The 21,756-nt window shown below is 39.8% G+C and overlaps 1 protein-coding gene across 1 annotated transcript; it reads right to left on the bottom strand.

Moving 5' to 3' along the window:
• Positions 1 to 1,655: 1,655 nt before the first annotated feature.
• Positions 1,656 to 20,519, bottom strand: LOC123484274 (trace amine-associated receptor 6-like). The gene is made up of 4 exons (XM_045214411.1): positions 20,498 to 20,519; positions 13,784 to 14,178; positions 13,502 to 13,581; positions 1,656 to 1,830 (listed from the first exon to the last, which is right to left on the bottom strand). The coding sequence occupies exons 1-4, from the start codon at positions 20,517 to 20,519 to the stop codon at positions 1,656 to 1,658; spliced, it is 672 nt and encodes a 223-aa protein (XP_045070346.1).
• Between the last annotated feature and the right edge of the window lie 1,237 nt (positions 20,520 to 21,756).

The raw sequence follows: 21,756 nt of genomic DNA on the forward strand, positions 1-21,756 counted from the left end.
GATTAGTTTGTGTTTGCAAGGTTGACAAAATTAGCAAAACATTTACATTACTGTAAGAAAATCGAATTAGCATAATGTAAAAAATACCCATACAAATATGTCTGTTTAAGCGAGAGATATCTGTTTTTCTTGCATGGGCTGCATCCCAATCCACCACATCCGCCGATATCGGCATCTGCCAAAAATCGGTCTGTAGCATCCGAACGGTCTCATGAACACAAACATGTCAGTGATTTTGCTCTACGACCCCCACAAGCATCACAGGACTTCTGTCTGTAATGTCCGAACAGTTTGGGCTACACACTAATATGACCCCCCTGTGGAAAGGTGAGTATGTTTTGCTCTAGGACGCCCACAAGCCTCACAAGCCACACCTGAAGGTAGCCTGGTACCAGCTTAAAACATTTATGGAAGTATATATGGAAGTAGTTTAGTGCCCCCAAAAAAAGGGGTGAAATATGTGTAAAAGAAATACAATCGTAATTATATCTCTCAGATATAGGAAAGCCTTCAAAACAAATTTACTTCAGATTAATTTTTTTACTATGTGTTTTACCATGTATTAATCTGTTATTCAATGCGTTTCTATGGGCTAATAGCAGTAAGACCAAATTCAATGTTTTTATAAATGTTTTTGATACCTAAAGGGGTCCTAAAATTCTAAATCAAAGATAAATTATCCTTGGTATGACGATCTTAAAACAATTCCATGTGGAGCGGAGAAGTTGAGCCTCATGCTTCAACGCTCTTAGTTGTTGCAGATATTGACCCACTATGCTGTTTACTTTCTGCATCTACGTCAAATTGCTGAGTCTACCTTTAAGGAGCATCAGGTACTGCTGGAATGTCTACCAACGGAATGTCTGTCTTTTTGTGAGAAATTACACTGGTCACTCAAAACATTTATAAAGTAGTAAGAAAGTATGAATAGCCCTCACTTTAGATTTGGGACTGCAAAAATATTTTACTAATGATTTGTAATTGGTTTATAAGTACCTATATTAAAGATATACTATTAAAGATGCACTCCGCCATTTCCCGGTTGCAAATATTCTGATAGTTCCCATAATTTCAATTTATGTGACGAAACAAGTAAGTTAAGTGTAGAGAATCATTGTACCATCTAAACCACTGTGAAACACATTTTCCATATCAGAAAATATTGTATTTTCGGCTGTTTGAAGCTGGTTTACCAAACCAAAAGTAAAAGACTCAAAAACTAAACTTAAGAACGGGAAGCATAGAAATATGCACATAGAACAAATCTAATGCTTCTTAGACTTGCTTCCAATGAGAATGACAGAGCTATAACTCACATTTCTATGTGAATTTGGTCGGGTTGCCCAGAAAGTTACATATTGCAGCTTTAAACAACTTATTAATTATCTTAAGAATCATTATTAAATACTTTAAAAGTTGTTTATAAATGTGTGAATAACTAGCTTATTAAAATGTACAAATGTTGGAGTAATTATATAGAAATGATGAATAAACTATTTACTAATCCATTATAAATGCTTTATTACAAGGTGTAATTATAAAGTGTTACCCGATCTCTATATTCATTCAGACTTAACAGCATCTGAGAGCTGCTCTGGAATGACCCCTGACCTGGCAGCACTCTGACATTAATGTAGTGAGAGTAGTGGTAGTGTTCATACCCAGTACGTTGAGGTTGAAGTGTCTGCTGCGGTCTCCTGTGCTGCTGTGTTTCCATCGTTCAGCCAGGTGATAGCAGGAAGAGGGATGCCAGAGGCCTCACAGGTTAGAGACACAGGGTTGTTCACCACCACACTCACATTTTCTGGGACCTGGTTCTGACCACAGATCCTGGGGGAGACTGGAGGGACAAAACACATTCGTATATTAACACACATATAGAAACACATCACGTACAGAATGTGGACCCAAATGGCAGATAAACATGAAGGCATGAAGACATCATACTATACAACTCGGGGGAAAAAACAAAGTTGAATCATGATGACGTCAGTGATCCCAGTTGTCTTGAACTCACTGAAGTCAGATTTGCCAGTTCCGAGTTAACAGGTGTTTTGAGCGCGGCAGAAATCCTTTTGGATTGACAGTGCTGAATGTATCATTTTAAGCTTGGAAAAGAGACCCTTAAACCCAGACTTGGGACCACACCCCCACTCCACTGAATAACAGGCTAGTGATTGCTTTGCAATGCTTGCAGTTAGCCTTTGATTCCTTCCAAACCACTCATAGTTGAATTTGCGATTTCCAACTTGTGTAATGTTTATGTCCAATGGCCAATGAGCACCGATGCGTTTTATCAATAATTTCTCTTCATATGACAAGGATTGAAAAGGATTTGCCAGTAGATTGTCAGCTTGATTCAAGATGATGACTGCTTGTCTAGCTAGCAAGCTTGCTAGCTAAGATTTCGAAAGTATGATGTTGACATGATCAGTCCAATCAAAGCTACGGTAGATATAGAGTGATTTTATCCGTGGCCAATGACGTTGAACACTTCTAATATAAATCTATGGCAACACCCCAGGAGGCTTGAACTGCCTAGCTCTCCCTGTAGATACACTGAGCCAATCACGGCGTAACTAGAGAAAATGACCAACGCCTACGCTCTGTGCTTTCGCTGGCTGCCCCTCCACCACAGAAACACTGAGCTAGGCTGAAACATCTGCATATTGGAGCTTTCTTACTCAAGAGACCATATTTGTATGCGGCTTTAATAATGCAATTTTTTTTTTTACATTGTTTGGAAACTGATATGTAACACAAATTAATGCCAAAATAACATGTGAAACAGCCCAATTATTTAATCTGTAGTTTTTCATTTTTTTATTTTTTAGCTAAACAGGTAGGGCTCAAAACAGGTGGGGCTCCCCACCTGCCCTGAATGACTTGTCGCCACTGACTGTATGACAGAGTCCATGGACAGCCACATCATATTTAGCTTATGTTGATTGTGTCACGGATCCCCCCTGTACTGCTGCTCATTCCATTCACCAGCTCCGGAGGTCTACGTCACCGGCCTTCTAGGCGTCACTGATATGGATCATTACCACCAACCCCGGACTGTCTTGTCTCATTACGCACACCTGGTTCCCATTCCCCCTGAATAGTTTGTGTATATATATGTGCCCTCTGTCCCCCATTGTCCTTGACGATTAATGTCCGATGTCCGTTGGTCTCGTGAGTACCATGTATTGTGCTCTGGTTATTATGGGTCTTGTCTCGTTTATTTGTTTGGAGGTTTACACCTAACTCTTTTGTTTGGGTTACATCCCAGTGTTATATATATATGTTTTTATTTTGGGCTTCGTACCCGTTGTTTTTCATGACGTACCTTGTGTTGGGTGGAGTAATTAAAAGCCCTACGTATTCCTGCGCCTGTCTTCAAATCATTATACAACGTGACAGATTGGACTAAATTGTTTTTGGTATATTTCAGTTGTCAATGTATTAGTCTAAGCATAGGTGATGTGATGATGTTGAAATGTTAAAGTTGAAATGGTGCTGGAATAGTGGAGGCAGCTCCTGTTTTCTTTGAGACTTGCAGTAACTCTCCGTGGTTCTACACTGAACAAAAATATAAACTCAACATGTAAAGTGTTGGTCCCATGTTTCATGAGCTGAAATAAAAAATCCCAGAAATCTTACATACGCACAAAAAGCTTATTTCTCTCAAATGTTGTGCACACATTCCTTTACATCCCTGTTAGTGAGCATTTCTCCTTCGCAAAGATAATCCATCCACCTGACAAGTGTGGCATATCAACAAGCTGATTAAACAGCATGATCATTACACAGGTGCACGTTGTGCTAGGGACAATTAAAACCACTTTAAAATGTGCTGTTTTGTCACACAATGCCACAGATGTCTGATATTTTGAGGGAGCGTGGAATTGGCATGCTGACTGCAGAAATGTCCACTAGAGCTGTTGCCAGAGAATTTAATGTTAATTTCTCTACCATAAGCTGCCTACAACGTCGTTTTAGAGAATTTGGCAGTACGTCCAACCGGCCTCACAACTGCAGACCACATTTACCCATGTCAGCCCAGGACCTCCACATCCGGCTTCTTCACCTGCGGGATCGTTTAAGGGGGGATGGGGGGTGGGGGGGTGCTGATGAGTATTTCTGTCTGTAATACACCACTTTTGTGGAGAAAAACTCATTCTGATTTGCTGTGCCTGGCTCCCCAGTGGGTGGGCCTATGCCCTCCCAGGCCCACCCATGGCTGCACCACTGCCCATTCATGTAAAATCCATAGACTAGGGCCTAATTTATTTATTTAAATTGACTTATTTTCTTATATGAACTGTAACTCAGTAAAACCTTTGAAATTGTTGCATGTTGCGTTTATATTTCTGTTCAGTATGAATCAATAGTTGTTTAGTAGTCCGAAAATGTCGGAAACATTAACTTGCTTGACAATACTGTAGGTCATAACTCTGGAGCCAGAGCAGTCCGCTCCACCGGGGTCCAGTCCAGATCCGGTCAGCGGCTCCAGTCCGGAGCCTGTGCAGTCCGCTCCACCGGTGCCCGGTCCAGCTCCGGTCAGCGGCTCCACTCCAGAGCCAGAGCAGTCCGCTCCACCGGTGCCTAGTCCAGCTCCGGTCAGCGGCTCCAGTCCGGAGCCTGTGCAGTCCGCTCCACCGGTGCCCGGTCCAGCTCCGGTCAGCGGCTCCAGTCCAGACCCAGACGTCAGCCCCTCTCCAGGTTCGTTGTCTCCCACACCAGGGTCCAGACAGGGCTTGGTACTTCGTGGGAGGAAGGAGAGGGGAAGCAGCGCACCGAGGTCCAGACCAGACCAGGGGCGCAACAGGGAGGCGGAGAGTAAGTGGTCGTCACGCCCTGAGCCGGATCCGCCTCCGAGGCGGAATGCCCACCCGGCCCCTACCCTGTTATGTTTATGTTGTGCAGTCGGAGTCTGCACCTTTTTTGGGGGGGGGGTACTGTCACGCCCTGACTCAGAGGACGCTTGTATGTTGAGTCAGGGTGTGTATTTTCCATGTTGTACAGTCTAGTGTGTATATTCTATGTTGTGTAGTTCTATGTTTTATATCTAGTATGGGTATTTCTATGTTGGCCGGTGTGGTTCCCAATCAGAGGCAGCTGTCGCTCGTTGTCTCTGATTGGGGACCATACTTAGGCAGCCTATTGGCACGATTGAGTTGTGGGATCTTTTTCCATGTAAGGTATGTTGTTTGTGTCTACCTTGGACTTCACGTTTCGTTTAATGTTTTGTCAAGTGTTTATTAAGTTTAAATAAACATGTATGCATATCACTCTGCGCCTTGGTCTGACCCGTCTATGAACGAACGTGACACAGGCAGAAATCTGTCCGGTATGACGTAGCACTGTGATAAAGTCGCTCTCACTACACTGGAAGTTAATAGGAATACTACTTTACTACTTTAAGATCGCGAAAATGTCTATCATACATATCAGATTTCAATATTGGCTGATGTCATAACTCGGGAGGATGTCTTCTCTCGAATGAGCCATTGATCATATTTTAGTGATATTCCTACCTCGAGAAATGTGTAATTTAACGGAGGGTCTAGCACATTTTTCCTATTAGTCTGCCTCTTTAGTCCAGGGTGCATTGCATGGTGCTGTTGCCAGAGATATTATAGAAAGGAGATAGGAATCCAATGAATGAAGGAACGTATAACGCCCCACCCAGCCGACTGTCAACCAATCGCGTTCACATTGTCTTGCTGCGTCATGCAGTTACTGAGCTAATCGTCACTTAACCCTTTCTCTGTATGTCGAGAAATGTGCCTATTCTCCTCAAAAGTACGTAATGTCACGATTCCAAAGCTACACGATATTACAGATAGCAAGGTCATTAAAGATTTGTAATGTTGTACTTCCTGTTGACGAAATACTTGCTAATGTTGGGTTTTTAACATAGCGCCCAATAGACTCCCATTCACTCCATGAAGGAGGGCGCTCCTTGTCCCAGAATCACCCAGAATGAAACGTTCAGCCCATTGACATTATATGGACAACGTTTCCCATCTCCTCACAAGTATATCCGCCGTTGCAAGTGTTAGACTCCAGTCTCTGAGGCACATCGATCTGCAGGTTGAACATGGTGAAATTGTAGACTCCTAAATTGATAGTGCAGTTTGCTTATGCGATTTTATAGCAAACTAGCTACTTTACATGCTATTGATATGTTTGTACAGGCAAATAAAACTGTACAGGCAAATAAGTCTGAGAGAAAAGCAGCAAAAACTCTAGCTATTGTTGTTTTCACCTATCTAAGTTGTTGGATTTCTTTTTTTTTTCTTTTAGCAAATTTAGTCATCACTTTTCATCAGTTTTTTGCCACTTGTTAATTCCTTAATTTAATCCAATAATTTATGCTTTCTTTTATCCATGGTTCAAAGTAACAGCTAAACATATTTTAACTCTGAAGTTAAGGCATGTATAGTTCCTATGTTTTTATTCCCTAGTTTAACATAGTTATGTTATACTATTTTGTTGTAATTGCTTCTTTCATGTAACAATATACTGACATTACTCATCTCAGTGTTGTCATCATAGATACATGTGGTGTTGATGCAGAATGATTTGGATGGATTGGAATGGAATGACTTGGAGAAGGCATAAGAAGGCAAGAGCTTCTTTTATAAAATACATTGTAGTCAATTTGGGTTGTATATTCCAAATACCAAAGTCTGTGGTTGTTCCATGTTATTTAATGATAGAAAATAAGTATTCTAAATTGTACATTTTGAGGACGTCATGGATCATTCTGTATGTTGTTTAACATCACCCTCTAGTGGCTCAATTGGGACACAACGTCTTCAACAAGTGAAGTTGAAATGTACAATAATGCATGATATCAGATAACTTCCAGGTCTAACTCAATGGTGTATTGTAGTAGTTCATGGTAAAATGTAAGAATATGCAATTATGGATAAAACTGTAATGTTCAGTAATAAACCATTTGTAAGGCATTTACAGTTTGCTCACCATTTATTAATCATTACTGACAGATTTGTTAAATGTTAGTCAGCTAGGTATTTTCACATTCATAAATAACTACTATATGCATTAATGATTCATAGTGTCAGATTGCTGCCAGGTCAGGGGTCACGCCAGAGCAGCTCTCAGATGCTGTTGAGTCTGAATGAATATAGAAATATGGTACCACTTTATAATAACACCTTGTAATAAAGAATATTTAATGGATTAAGAAATAGTTTATTCATTTATTTATAATTACTCCCACATTTGTGTTACTAAGCTAGTTGTTCACACATTTATAAATAACTTTTATAGTATGTAATACTACGATGTTTAATAAATGTCCTTGTAAACCATTTACCAATCATTGGTAAAGTTGTGTTGCAGTCCCTAAAGCGAGGACTATTCATCCTTAATAAACGTTGAGTGACCATTGTAAATTCTCACAAAAAGATGGACATGCTATTGGTAGACATTCCAGCAGTACCTGATGCTCCTTAAGGTCTCAAAATGACCTAGAACATATCAATGGTTAAACAACAAGCACACAACACAGAGGATGTTAAAGGAAATATATGAACATTTTATTCCAAAACAGTCACACTGTTGTAGTAGTATGCTGAAAGTAGTAGAAGTAACATGTTTTGTCTGAAAATGCTAGCATTTGTGTTTGTTGGCAGTGACTACCAAAACCAAAGTGTGGATTGTAGTCACTCATTAGATTAGTTCATAAACTGCTTACAGGGTAAGGGAACCAATTTCTAAATACATAATTTAACTGAACATTATGTTTAAAGGGTTACTCCCTTTAATACACTACAAGTGAAGTTGTCCAAATTCTTATGACTTCTTCAAATGGGGGGACTAGATACATAAGGTGTTCTAATTTGTGTATGAAAATAACCTCAAATAAAAGGTGGCATTCTATAATGTCGCCTCATATTAAACTTTTGATGTCAAATCCAAAAATGATTTATACATGGTACAGGCTCTAAAGAAGTTAACTCAGCCATCTACACAGCCGTCAGCAACTCAGCCAAGGAGTCCAAAACTAAACGTAATAATGGGAAACATAGTAATAGCTTACATAGAACAGATCTACCGCTTCTTAGACCTGCTTTCAATGAGAATGACAGCTCTATAACTCATATTTCTATGTAAATTTGGACGGGTCACCCAAAAAGTTACATATTGCAGCTTTAAAAAGTAAATATTTTCTTCATAATTTATCATTAAACGCACATTTATTTATATTAAGCTTGTTATCCACACATTTATAAATAACTTTTTTAGTGTGTTTGCTGCGGTCTCCTGCGCTGTTGTGTTTAATAATTCATGCATATAGTAGTTATTTATAAATGTGAAAATTCCTAGCTTAATAACATTTAACAAATGTGGGAGCAAACTGTAAATGCCTTACAAATGGTTTATTACGGAACACTATAAAGTGTTAACCATGATTGCATATTCTTGCATTTTACCCTCAACTACTTACACAATACACCATTGAGATAGACTTGGACATTATCTGATATCATGCATTATTGTACATTTCAACTCTACCACACTTGATGAAGGCATTGTGTCCCAATTGAGCCACTAGAGCAGGGGTGTCAAACTCATTTTAGCTCAGGGGCCACATGGAGGAAAATCTATTCCCAAGTGGGCCGGACCGGAAAAATCATGGTATATATAACTTAAAAACAACAACTTCAGATTGTTTTCTTTGTTTTAATACGATCAACATACAACATAAAGCTGGAGCCTGAGGACAGTGTGTCCAAAATAGTACAAGCACAACATCACTATTAATCATAAAACACGTCAAGTTTATTTGAAAATTCTAAAGAAAAAGAACACACAAACACACAATGTCTCAGTGATTAACAGAACTGTTTCACAGAACTATATCAGGGTGTCATTTCTCAGGCAGAAATGTAGATAAAAATAATGAAATCCTGTTCCCCAAACAAGTGCAAGAACCACAGAGTCAAGAATAGGTTAAATATACAAATAAAATAAAATCAATTAAAAACAATAGCACATCAACATAAAAACATATAAACATAAATCTGAAAGCGTTGCTCAAACTCCCGTAACAGTCCAGTTATTTTATCTTTGAACCGCTTCATGTCTGCCACATGTTGGGTCGCAGCACATTTTTTCAGACAGGGGAAGTGAGCTGCATCACCACCGGCAAGTTGCGTCTCCCACAATGACAGCTTCAACTTGAAAGAACGTATGCTGTCATAATACTGCGTGATAACTTTGTTGCGCCCTTGCAGCTGTTTGTTCAAGTTATTCAGGTGCTCTGTAACATCCACCATAAATGCAAGGTCCGGCATCCATTCTGCGGAATGAAATTCTAACACTGGTTTGCCCTTTTCTTCCATGAACTGTTCAATTTCTTCTAGTAAATCAAAGAAACGCCTCAGCACAGCACCTCGGCTTAACCATCTTACCTCAGTGTGGTATGGCAGGCCATAGATGTGGTCTTTCTCTCTGAGAAGGCTGTCAAACTGACGGTGATTCAGGCTTCTGGATCGGATGAAATTAACAGTTTGGATGACCACCTTCATGACGTTATCCATCTTTAATGACTTGCAACACAAAGCCTCCTGGTGCAAAATACAGTGAAAAGTCAAAAAATCACGTCCTCCATTTGCAGATTGCACTTTCTCTCTGAACTTTGTCACAACGCCTGCTTTTTCCCGATCATTGAAGGCGCACCATCTGTAGCCAGGCTGACAGCGCGGGACCAGTCCACTCCCACCCTGTCCAGCGCGCCGACGAGTGCGGTAAAAATATCAGCTGCTGTTGTTGTATCTGTCATCGGCACCAACTCCACGAACTCCTCGGTGACGGTCAATGTGTCATCAACTCCGCGGATGAAAAAATGGCCAGTTGTGCAACATCTGTAATGTCCGTGCTTTCATCAATTGCAACCGAAAACGCAATAAATGACTTTACTTTTTGCTTCAACTGGCTGTCCAAATCCACTGAAAGATCGGAAATCCTGTCTGCAACTGTGTTTCTTGTCAGGCTGATATTTGCAAAAGCCTGCCGCTTTTCAGGGCACACAATCTCCGCTGCCTTCATCATGCATGTTTTTACAAATTCACCGTCACTAAATGGTTTTGAAGCCACTGCGATTTCATTAGCAATGAGGTAGCTAGCTTTCACTGCAGCGTCACTGATGTCTCGGCTGTGAGTAAACACAGACTGCTGTTTCTTCAGACCCGCCAACAGTTCATTCACCTTCTCTCTTCTCCGCTGTCCTTGAAAGTTGTCATATTTGTCGGCATGAAGACTCACATAGTGGCGACGAAGGTTATATTCTTTCAGCACTGCAACATGCTCTGAACACACCAAACATACAGCTTTCCCATTCAATTCCGTGATTAAATAGGATGACCATTTTTCTTGGAACACTGCGTCCACTTTTCTCTTTTTTGACAGAGACATATTGGGGCAATGAGGGTGCCAAAGCACATAATGTTAAAAGTAGAAGCCGTAATAAATATCGCGGGCAAAACAAAGTAGCTCATTGGCTGCACGTGCTTGACCTACTTGCTCTGCCCCGGTATAAACAGTTTGCTTGCTTAACACAATTGCTATTGCGCCATCCAGTGGACTCAATTGGAAGAGCAGTTTATTTTATAGAAAAATTGCAGCGCATTTTTATACTTAAAAAAAATATATATATATATATATTTTTTAAATAAAATTCAAAATCATCTCGCGGGCCGGATTAAACCCGTTTGCGGGCCTGATCCGGCCCGCGGGCCGTATGTTTGACACCCCTGCACTAGAGGGTGATGTTAAACAACATATAGAATTAATCTTGACGTCCTCGGAATGTACTATTAGAATACTTACTTTCTATCATTAAATAACATGGAACAACCACAGACTTTGGTATTTGGAAATATACAACCCTAAATGACTACAATGTCTTTTATAAAACAAGCTTATGCCTTCTTATGCCTTCTCCAAGTCATTCCATTCCAATCCATCCAAATCATTCTGTATCAACACCACATATATCTATGATGACAACACTGAGATGAATAATGTCAGTGTATTGTTACATGAAAGAAGCAATTACAACAAATATATTACAAAATATATCAAACCTATTTGTGTCATATTTAGGAATAAAAACATAGGAACTATGAATTTCTTAACTTCAGAGTTAAAATAAGTTTAGCTGTTACTTTGAACCATGGATAAAAGAAAGCATAAATTATTGGATTAATTAAGGAATTAACAAGTGGCAGACAGCTGATGATAAATGATACAAATTGGTCAATTAAAAATAAAAGTATACAAAAATAAAATGGAATCCAACAACTTAGATAGGTGAAAACAACAATAGCTAGAGTTTTTGCTGCTTTTCTCTCTGACTTATTTGCCTGTACAGTTTTAACACCAGACACACTGGCAGCCTCTTTTGAAAATACCTTTCTGGCCTGTGATCTGGCCACCACAAATATATTACAATAAAGTGTTATAATAATAGAGCACGGGGCAACCATTGTAATTACAAAGTCAATTCTATTACCCAAGACTGACCCTTCTACAGTAAAACATTCTTTCAAACACCTACTGGGTAACTCTACATTCAAAGAGATTATTACAATAGCAGTATCGTATATGATACAACCACACCAGGTAATGGATATACAACACATCATTCTTGTTATTGTTATTTTAGAGTGGTACAATAAGGGATCACACACAGCAACATAACGGTCAATAGATATCAAGACCAAGATCTTTCTTTTGCCACGATGCAAGATGCTCCTCAGTGGTGCTGTTTCACCTTATGCGGACCTCAGCATAAAAAAAATAATATATTATTTCATTATATGATTAGGAACTCAGTCAGGGTCTCAACTTGATGTTGAGAGTTAGAATAGTAGAATACATGAGGTAAAATTTCGAAATTTCGTTGTGCATCAGCAGTTTTTCCCTTGTTATGTCAGTTAACATTTTTTTCATTTGTAAATTAGTATAGCCAGCAGTCTAAACTTGTAGTAATCATGGTCAAATTACCAACTGGGGGAACCCCAAGCCCTTAACCAACAATGCAGTTTTCAGAAAATAGAGTTAAGAAAATATTTACTAAATTAACTTAAGTTTGAAAAGTTTACAAAAGTAACCAATATGTTGAGGTTAAAGTGTCTGCTGCAGTCTCCTTCGCTGTTGTGTTGAATAATTAATGCATATGCTGTAGTAGTTATGTATGAATGTGAGAATACCTACAGCTTACTAACATTTAACAAATGTGGGCGTAATGATTAATAAATGGTGAGCAAACTGTAAATGCCTTACAAATGTTTTATTAATAAACATTTTTATAAAGTGTAACACATAATTGCATATTCATACATTTGACCATCAACTACTTACTACAATACACCATTGAGTTATACTTGGATGTTATCTGATATCATGCAGTATTGCATATTTCATATTAACTGCACTTGTTGAAGGTGTTGTGTCTTATTTCAGCCACTGGAGGGCGATGTTAAACAACATTACTTAGACTGACAAGGTGAATCAAGGTGAAAATTATAATCCCTTATTGATGTCACCTGTTAAATCCACTTCAATCAGTGTAGATGAAGGTAGGGAGACAGGTCAATTAAGGATTTTTAAGCCTTGAGACAATTGAGACATAGATTGTGTATGTGCGCCATTCAAAGGGTGAATGGGTAAGACAAAGTATTTAAGTGCCTTTGAAAGGGGTATGGTAGTTGGTGCCAGGGGGATTGATTTGAGTGTGTCAAGAACTGCAACGGTGCTGGGTTTTTCATGCTCAACAGTTTCCCGTGTGTATCAAGAATGGTTCACAACCCACAGGACATCCAGCCAACTTGACACAACTGTGGGAAGAATTGAAGTCAACATGGGCCAGCATCCCTGTGGAACGCTTTCGACACCTTGTACAGTCCGTGCCCCGACGAATTGAGGCTGTTCTGATGGCGAAAGGGGGTGCAATTCAATATTGAGAACTTGCTCCTAATGTTTTGTACACTCAGTGCATAATGATATATTACATCCTCAAAATGAATACTTACATACTATTTATCATTAAAAAAACATGGAACAACCACAGACGTTGGTATTTGGAATATACAAACCAAAATTACTACTATGTATTTTATAAAACAAGCTTATGCCTTCTTATGCCTTCTCCAAGTCATTCCAATCCATCCAAATAATTCTGCATCAACACCACATGTAACTATGATGACAACACTGAGATGAGTAATGTCAGTGTATTGTTACATGAAACAAGCAATTACAACAAAACAGTATAACATAACTATGTCAAACTAGGGAATAAAAACGTAGGAACTATACATGCCTTAACTTCAGAGTTAAAATACGTTTAGCTGTTACTTTGAACCAAGGATAAAAGAAAGCATAAATGATTGGATTAATTAAGGAATTAACAAGTGGCAGAAAGCCGGTGATCAATGATAAACTGTCACACACACACACAAAAAGATTTATAAACAAAAATGGAATCCAACAAATGAGATAATTGAAAACAACAATAGCTAGAGTTTTTGCTGCTTTTCTCTCAGACTTATTTGCCTGTACAGTTTTAACACCAGACACACTGGCAGCCTCTTTTTGAAAATACATTTCTGGCCTGTGATATGGCCACCATAAATATTTTCAAATAAAGTATTATAATAATAGAGCACGGGACAACCATTGAAAATACAAGACCAATGATTTTAACCCAATTTAATTATTCTACAGTAAAACATTCTTTCAAACACCTACTGGGTACCTGTACATTTACAAAGATTTTTATAACAGCTGCATCGTATATGATACAACAACACCAGGTAATGGATATACAATACATCATTCTTGTTATTGTTATTTTAGAGTGGTACAATAAGGGATCACACACAGCAACATAACGGTCAATAGATATCAAGACCAAACTGCCCACAGATAAAGAAGAACACAAACAAGTGATGCAGAAATAAAACACACAGAAATATTCCCCAAAATCCCAGCATGGTTCCATTATTGCTACAGTCGTTACTGGTATCACAATCAGTCCCACCAGGAAATCTGCCACAGCCAGAGAGAGGATGAGCAGGTTGGTTGGAGTGTGGAGCTGCTTGAAGTGAGAGATGGAGATGATCACCAGTATGTTCAGAAATACTGTAACTGCTGAAATCAATGAGAAGAAGATGTACAGTGTTATGTAGATAGATGTAGATAGCAAAGCCTTTCTGCAAGAAGAGTTTCTGTCTTGAAAACAGTATTGAACATCTTCCTGTTCCTCCATTTGTAATAAAGGGTCAAAATGCTGAGGTCCTGCTCCTGCTTGGTCCTGTGTGTGACCCTGTCAGGTCAACCTTCTGACAAACTCTGAGATCTGCCTCTCTATTTATCCCTGAATGACTGACAGACACTCCCCTCCCCTTAGACTATCTGCACACTCACACACACACACACACACACACACACACACACACACACACACACACACACACATACACACACACACACACTATCACACACTATCACACACACACACACATAACTTCATGGTGTACCCGCTTATAGCACATGCAATCAAAATGAATTGTGGCATTCCATAGGAACATCCCGTAGACTTGTAAAAATGTCCATCTGAGCTGAATTATGAACCATACTTCTTTGTCTCAGTTACAGTGGGGAAAAAAAGTATTTAGTCAGCCAGCAATTGTGCAAGTTCTCCCACTTAAAAAGATGAGAGAGGCCTCTAATTTTCATCATAGGTACACGTCAACTATGACAGACAAAATGAGAGAAAAAAAATCCAGAAAATCACATTGTAGGATTTTTAATGAATTTATTAGCAAATTATGGTGGAAAATATGTATTTGGTCAATAACAAAAGTTTCTCAGTACTTTGTTATATACCCTTTGTTGGCAATGACACAGGTCAAACGTTTTCTGTAAGTCTTCACAAGGGTTTTCACACACTGTTGCTGGTATTTTTGGCCCATTCCTCCATGCAGATCTCCTCTAGAGCAGTGATGTTTTGGGGCTGTCGCTGGGCAACACGGACTTTCAACTCCCCTCCAAAGATTTTCTATGAGGTTGAGATCTGGAGACTCCAGGACCTTGAAATGCTTCTTACGAAGCCACTCCTTCGTTGCCTGGGCGGTGTGTTTGGGATCATTGTCATGCTGAAAGACCCAGCCACGTTTCATCTTCAATGCCCTTGCTGATGGAAGGAGGTTTTCACTCAAAATCTCACGATACATGGCCCCATTCATTCTTTCCTTTACACGGATCAGTCGTCCTGGTCCCTTTGCAGAAAAACAGCCCCAAAGTATGATGTTTTCACTCCCATGCTTCACAGTCCCATGCTTCATTGCCAACAAAGGGTATATAACAAAGTATTGAGAAACTTTTGTTATTGACCAAATACTTATTTTCCACCATAATTTGCAAATCAATTCATAAAAAATCCTACAATGTGATTTTCTGGATTTTGTCTGTCATAGTTGACGTGTACCTATGATGGAAATTACAGGCCTCTCTCATCTTTTTAAGTGGGAGAACTTGCACAATTGGCGGCTGACTAAATACTTTTTTTCCCCACTGTATATATATATATATTTTTTTGACATTTTAGTCACTTAGCAGACACTCTTATCCAGAGCGACTTACAGGAGCAATTAGGGTTAAGTGCAAGGGCACATCGACAGATTTTTCACCTGGTCGGCTTGGGGATTAGAACCAGCGACCTTTCGGTTACTGGCACAACGCTCTTAACCACTAAGCTACCTGCCGCCCCATATATACTACCAGTCAAATGTTTTAGAACACCTACTCATTCAAGGGTTTTCTTTATTTTTACTATTTTCTACATTGTAGTATAATAGTGAAGACATCTAAACTATGGAAGAAAACATTTGGAATCATGTAGTAACCAGAAAACTGTTATACAAATCAAAATATATTTTAGATTTTAGATTCTTCAAAGTAGCCACCCGTTGCCTTGATGACAGCTTTGCATTCTCTCAACCAGCTTCATGGGGAATGCTTTTCCAACAGTCTTAAAGAAGTTCATACAGATGCTGAGCACTAGTTGGCTGCTTTTGCTTTACTCTGCAGTCCAACTCATCCCAAACCATCTAATTTGGGTTGAGGTCGGTTGATTGTGGAGGCCAGGTCATTTGATGCAGCACTCCATCACTCTCCTTCTTGGTCAAATAGCCCTTACACAGCCTGGAGGTGTGTTTTGGGTAATTGTCCTGTTGAAAAACAAATGATAGTCCCACTAAGCGCAAACCAGATGAGTATGATGGGGGGGTTTAAGTTATATTCTTACAAGATTTTTGGCTGGTCTGTAGCTTATTCTTTAGGTGTTTGGGCTGCTGAGCTATGATGTGCAGGCATAATCAAAGGGACACTAGACTAGAGCACTTGCCAGAGTCTTTAAGGTGTCTATAGCTAGGTTTTCCATCTAATTGGCAACAGACTTATAAAAAATGGTGAAAGCCCTCAATGGTGCTGCCCATGCTAAAACAGGCTATGGGCAAAGAGGGCCCTCTATCCCCTCGATGATCAGCTCAGACAGCTGAGTTCCAGAAAACAGACAGGGCAGCTATTCTGAAGTTGCCCATACCTGCATTTCCAGCTGTCTCTTCAGATGTAGAAGAGATACAGTAGGATGTGATCAGCTGAAGTGTGTATATGCACACTAAAAACAAATGGTTCTACATGGTGCCAGATAAGGGTTATTTGTCTTGAAACCATAGCGGATCCCTTTTTGGTGCTATATGGAACCATTTTTGAAGGTTCTACCCTTTAATGAACCCTGTTCTCAACCAGCTGGTAGAGCATGTTTTGACAATAGATTTAGAAGTGGATATGAAAAAGAACTTCACTTAAACCTGATTGGTCAACTCCCCCAGCCCTCCTGCATCAATTAACATAATATGTATGATTTTGGGTTGCTGCAGTTCAGTGTTGTGGCACTCTAACTTTGCCCATTCAGAGGGCTGTAAGAAAACTCAAAATCAGTCACCAAAGTTGTTGTACAAAAGTCAGGAATTCAATTAGTGAGGGATTAATATAGCATCATTCCTGTCAGTAGAGGCCTTGAATAGTAGGAATATGTAAATAAAAAAGTTTCAATGTAAAAAGGTTCAAAAGCAAGAATTTCGTAAATATTTGCTTAACCAGGTGGTTGATACAGTGCATTAGGAAATTATTCAGACCCGTTGACTTTTTCCACATTTTGTTACGTTACAGCCTTATTCTCAAATGGATTAAATAAATGTTTTTCCTCATCAGTCTACACACAATATCCCATAATGACAAAGCGAAAACAGTTTTTTGCAAGTTTTGGCATATAACAATAAAATAAAACGTATTTACATAAGTATTTAGACCCTTTGCTATGAGACTCGAAATTGAGCTCAGGTCCATCCTGTTTCCATTGATCATCCTTGAGATGTTTCTACAACTTGATTGGAGTCCGCCTGTAGTAAATTCAATTAATTGGACATGATTTGGAAAGGTCCCCAAGAACACAGTGGAACCACCAGGACTATTCCTAGAGCTGGCCGCCCGGCCAAACTCAGCAATTGGGGGAGAAGGGCCTTGGTCAGGAAGGTGATGGTCACTCTGACAGAGCACCAGAATTTCTCTGTGGAGATGGAAGAACCTTCCAGAAAGACAACCATCTCTGCAGCACTCCACCCATCAGGCCTTTATGGTAGAGTGGCCAGACAGAAGCCACTCCTCAGTAAAAAGCACATGACAGCCCGCTTGGAGTTTGCCAAAAGGCACCTAAAGGACTCTCAGACCATGAGAAACAAGATTCTCTGGTTTGATGAAACCAATATTGAACTCTTTGGCTTGAATGCGAAGCGTCACGTCTGGAGGAAACCTGGCACCATCCCTACGGTGAAACATGGTGGTGGCAGCATCATGCTGTGGGGATGTTGTTCAGCGGCAGGGACTAGGAGACTATTCAGGATCGAGGGAAAGTTGAACAGAGCAAAGTACAGAGAGATGAAAACCTGCTCCAGAGCTCTCAGGACCTAAGACTGGGGCGAAGGTTCACCTTCCAACAGGACAACGACCCTAAGCACACAGCCAAGAAAACGCAGGAGTGGCTTCGGGACAAGCCTCTGAGTAGCCCAGCCAGAGCCCGGACTTGAACCTGATCGATCATCTCTGGAGAGACCTTAAAATAGCTGTGCAGCGACGCTCCCCATCAAACCTGACAGAGCTTGAGAGGATCTGCAGAGAAGAATGGGAGAAACTTCCCAAATACAGGTGTGCCTGAAGACTCTAGTCTGTAATCGCTGCCAAATGTGCTTTAACAAAGTACTGAGTAAAGGGTCTGAATACTTATGTAAATATGGGAGTTTTTTATACATTTGCTAAAATTTCTAAAAACCTGTTTTTGCTTTGTCATTATGGGGTATTGTGTGTAGATTAATGAGGAAATGGTTTTATTTAAACCATTTTAGAGTAAGGCTGTAACGTAACAAAATGTGGAAAAAGTCAAGGGGTCTGAATATTATCAGAATGCACTCAGTAAAAAGTATGGTGGAATAAGAATAGGGTACAGTGGGGAGAACAAGTATTTGATACACTACTGATTTTGCAGGTGTTCCTACTTACAAAGCATGTAGAGATCTGTACTTTTTATCATAGGTACACTTCAACTCTGAGGGACGGAATCTAAAACAAAAATCCAGAAAATCACATTGTATGATTTTTAAGTAATTAATTTGCATTTTATTGCATGACATAAGTATTTGATCACCTACCAACCAGTAAGAATTCCGGCTCTCACATTCCTGTTAGTTTTTCTTTAAGAAGCCCTCCTGTTCTCCACTCATTACCTATATTAACTGCACCTGTTTGAACTCGTTACCTGTATAAAAGACACCTGTCCACACTCTCAATCAAACAGACTCCAACCTCTCCACAATGGCCAAGACCAGAGAGCTGTGTAAGGACATCAGGGATACAATTGTAGACCTGCACAAGGCTGGGATGGGCTACAGGACCATAGGCAAGCAGCTTGGTAAGAAGGCAACAACTGTTGGCGCAATTATTAGAAAATGGAAGAAGTTCAAGATGACGGTCAATCACCCTCGGTCTGGGGCTCCATGCAAGATCTCACCGCGTGGGGCATCAATGATCATGAGGAAGGTGAGGGATCAGCCCAGAACTACACGGCAGGACCTGGTCAATGACCTGAAGAGAGCTGGGACCACAGTCTCAAAGAAAACCATTAGTAACACACTATGCCGTCATGGATTAAAATCCTGCAGCGCCACGCAAGATCCCCCTGCTCAAGCCAGCGCATGTCCAGGCCCGTCTGAAGTTTGCCAATGACAATCTGGATGATCCAGAGGAGGAATGGGAGAAGGTCATGTGGTCTGATGAGACAAAAATAGAGCTTTTTGGTCTAAACTCCACTCGCCGTGTTTGGATGAAGAAGAAGGATGAGGACAACCCCAAGAACACCATCCCAACCGTGAAGCATGGAGGTGGAAACAGCATTCTTTGGAGATGCTTTACTGCAAAGGGGACAGGACGACTGCACCGTATTGAGGGTTGGATGGGGCCATGTATCGCGAGATCTTGGCCAACAACCTCCTTCCCTCAGTAAGAGCATTGAAGATGGGTCATGGCTGGGTCTTCCAGCATGACAACGACCTGAAACACACAGCCAGGGCAACTAAGGAGTGAATAATCTCAAGGTCCTGGAGTGGCCTTGCCAGTCTCCAGATCTGAACCCAATAGAAAATCTTTGGAGGGAGCTGAAAGTCCGTATTGCCCAGCGACAGCCCCAAAACCTGAAGGATCTGGAGAAGGTCTGTATGGAGGAGTGGGCCAAAATCCCTGCTGCAGTGTGTGCAAACCTGGTCAAGACCTACAGGAAACATATGATCTCTGTAATTGCAAGCAAAGGTTTCTGTACCAAATATTAAGTTCTGCTTTTCTGATGTATCAAATCCTTATGTCATGCAATAAAATGCAAATTAATTACTTTAAAATCATACAATGTGATTTTCTGGATTTATGATTCTCTACATATTTTGTAAGTAGGAAAACCTGCAAAATCGGCAGTGTATCAAATACTTGTTCTCCCCACTGTACATCTATTTTTTACAAAATAATACTTATTTTGGTGAAAACTATGATTTCATTGTTGACAAGACACTACATTAGGCAACATACATTGGTTTAACAACATTTCATGACCCATGGGGTTAATGAATCAATATTCAGACTTAAGGTCGCCTATAAAATAATGCCTATAATAGTAATAAAAACTGCACTTTGTCATATATTATCTCAAAATGTAGTCTGAACATGTGTGAAACATTGTGGAAGGACCTGGATTAATTGAAATTTAAGAAAACCTACAACACCTGAAAAAGCATTCATTTAATACATACATATGCAATTAACGTCATTTATTAAAATTTGACATCAGTCCTCATTTAACAATGCTTACCTGCATCTAGTATAAAAGCCATTAAAGCAGACCTAAAGTAATTTTTTTAATATTGTTGAGATGAGTAAAAATGCTATGCAAATTGCTATTCTAATATGGTATCGCTGGTACGACCCTCTTGACTTCTCAACTGCCAGGTAGAGTAAACAGCAAGTTAAAGAAAAAAACTATTGGACATTCCTATTTGAGTTGTCAGTAATAGGACTTTAAGATGAAATAATTGTTTCTACATGTTTTTCTAGAAGAGACAGTTAAAGAGAAAAGAACCATGATCGTAAGGTTCTAATTGAAACCTTTATGGTGCTTTAAAGAACCTTTTCCTAAGTTTCTATAAAGGTTCTGGGAACTAGTGACAGGTTGCCACTTATCAAACCCATCAAATATTTTGCATAGACGGATTCAAATGCAAAATCTCATACTGAAGTTCTTTAGACTTCCAATACTCAAGACAATTAAATTAAAACCTACCTCTTCATGAGTGTCTTGATTAATGCCATTTCATTATTCCAGAGCCTTGCATACAGGTGATAACAGGACCCTCTGATGTGAGAAACTTTAAACAAGTCAAACTAGCATCATTAAAGAGTTGTTCACTTACCCAGTAGAGACAATATAGTCCCAGTGACATCAGTCACAAAGCACAGGTTGAGTTTTGCTGATGTAATATGCTTTTTGAGAAATGTGTGTGTGTGTGTGTGTGTGTGTTTGTGTGACTGACTGTGTGTTTGTGTGTGTGTGTGTGTGTGTGTGTGTTTGTGTGTTTGTGTGACTGACTGACTGACTGACTGTGTGTGTGTGTGTGTGTTGTTTGACTGACTGACTGTGTGTGTGTGTGTGTGTGTGTGTGTGTGTGTGTGTGTGTGTGTGTGTGTGTGTGTGTGTGTGTGTGTGTTTGTGTGACTGACTGACTGACTGACTGTGTGTGTGTGTGTGTGTGTGTGTGTGTGTGTGTGTGTGTTGTTCGACACCTTTAATTGGTAGAGTGATGTATGTGTCGTTATTACAGAGCCTTGCATGTTAGTGCTAACAGGTCCCTCTGGAATCTGAGAGAAAAACAAACCAGACAAAGAATATGATTGGATCAGAATACTGCAGGGTGATGTCTGACAAATATGGGTCCCAATGATGTAACTGTCTCCCTCAACTTGAATAATTATTTCATAATTCAGTTCAGATGGACATTTTTACAAGTCCATGGAATGTTCCTATGGAATGCCATTAGTGCATCCACCATAAAGATATGCCATCTTATCAACTGC

The sequence above is a fragment of the Coregonus clupeaformis genome, unplaced genomic scaffold, assembly GCF_020615455.1.
Source record: "Coregonus clupeaformis isolate EN_2021a unplaced genomic scaffold, ASM2061545v1 scaf0253, whole genome shotgun sequence".
In the NCBI taxonomy this organism is placed as follows: domain Eukaryota; kingdom Metazoa; phylum Chordata; class Actinopteri; order Salmoniformes; family Salmonidae; genus Coregonus; species Coregonus clupeaformis.

Excerpts from the sequence above, each read along its gene's own strand:
- LOC123484274 (XM_045214411.1), bottom strand. The coding sequence starts at position 20,519 with ATGGCTTTTATACTAGATGCAG. Across the intron at positions 13,582-13,783 it reads AAATCTTTGTAAATGTACAG|GCAAATAAGTCTGAGAGAAA; the intron begins GTACCCAGTAGG and ends AAAACTGTACAG. Across the intron at positions 1,831-13,501 it reads ATTTGTTGGATTCCATTTTT|GATCTGTGGTCAGAACCAGG; the intron begins GTTTATAAATCT and ends AGTCTCCCCCAG.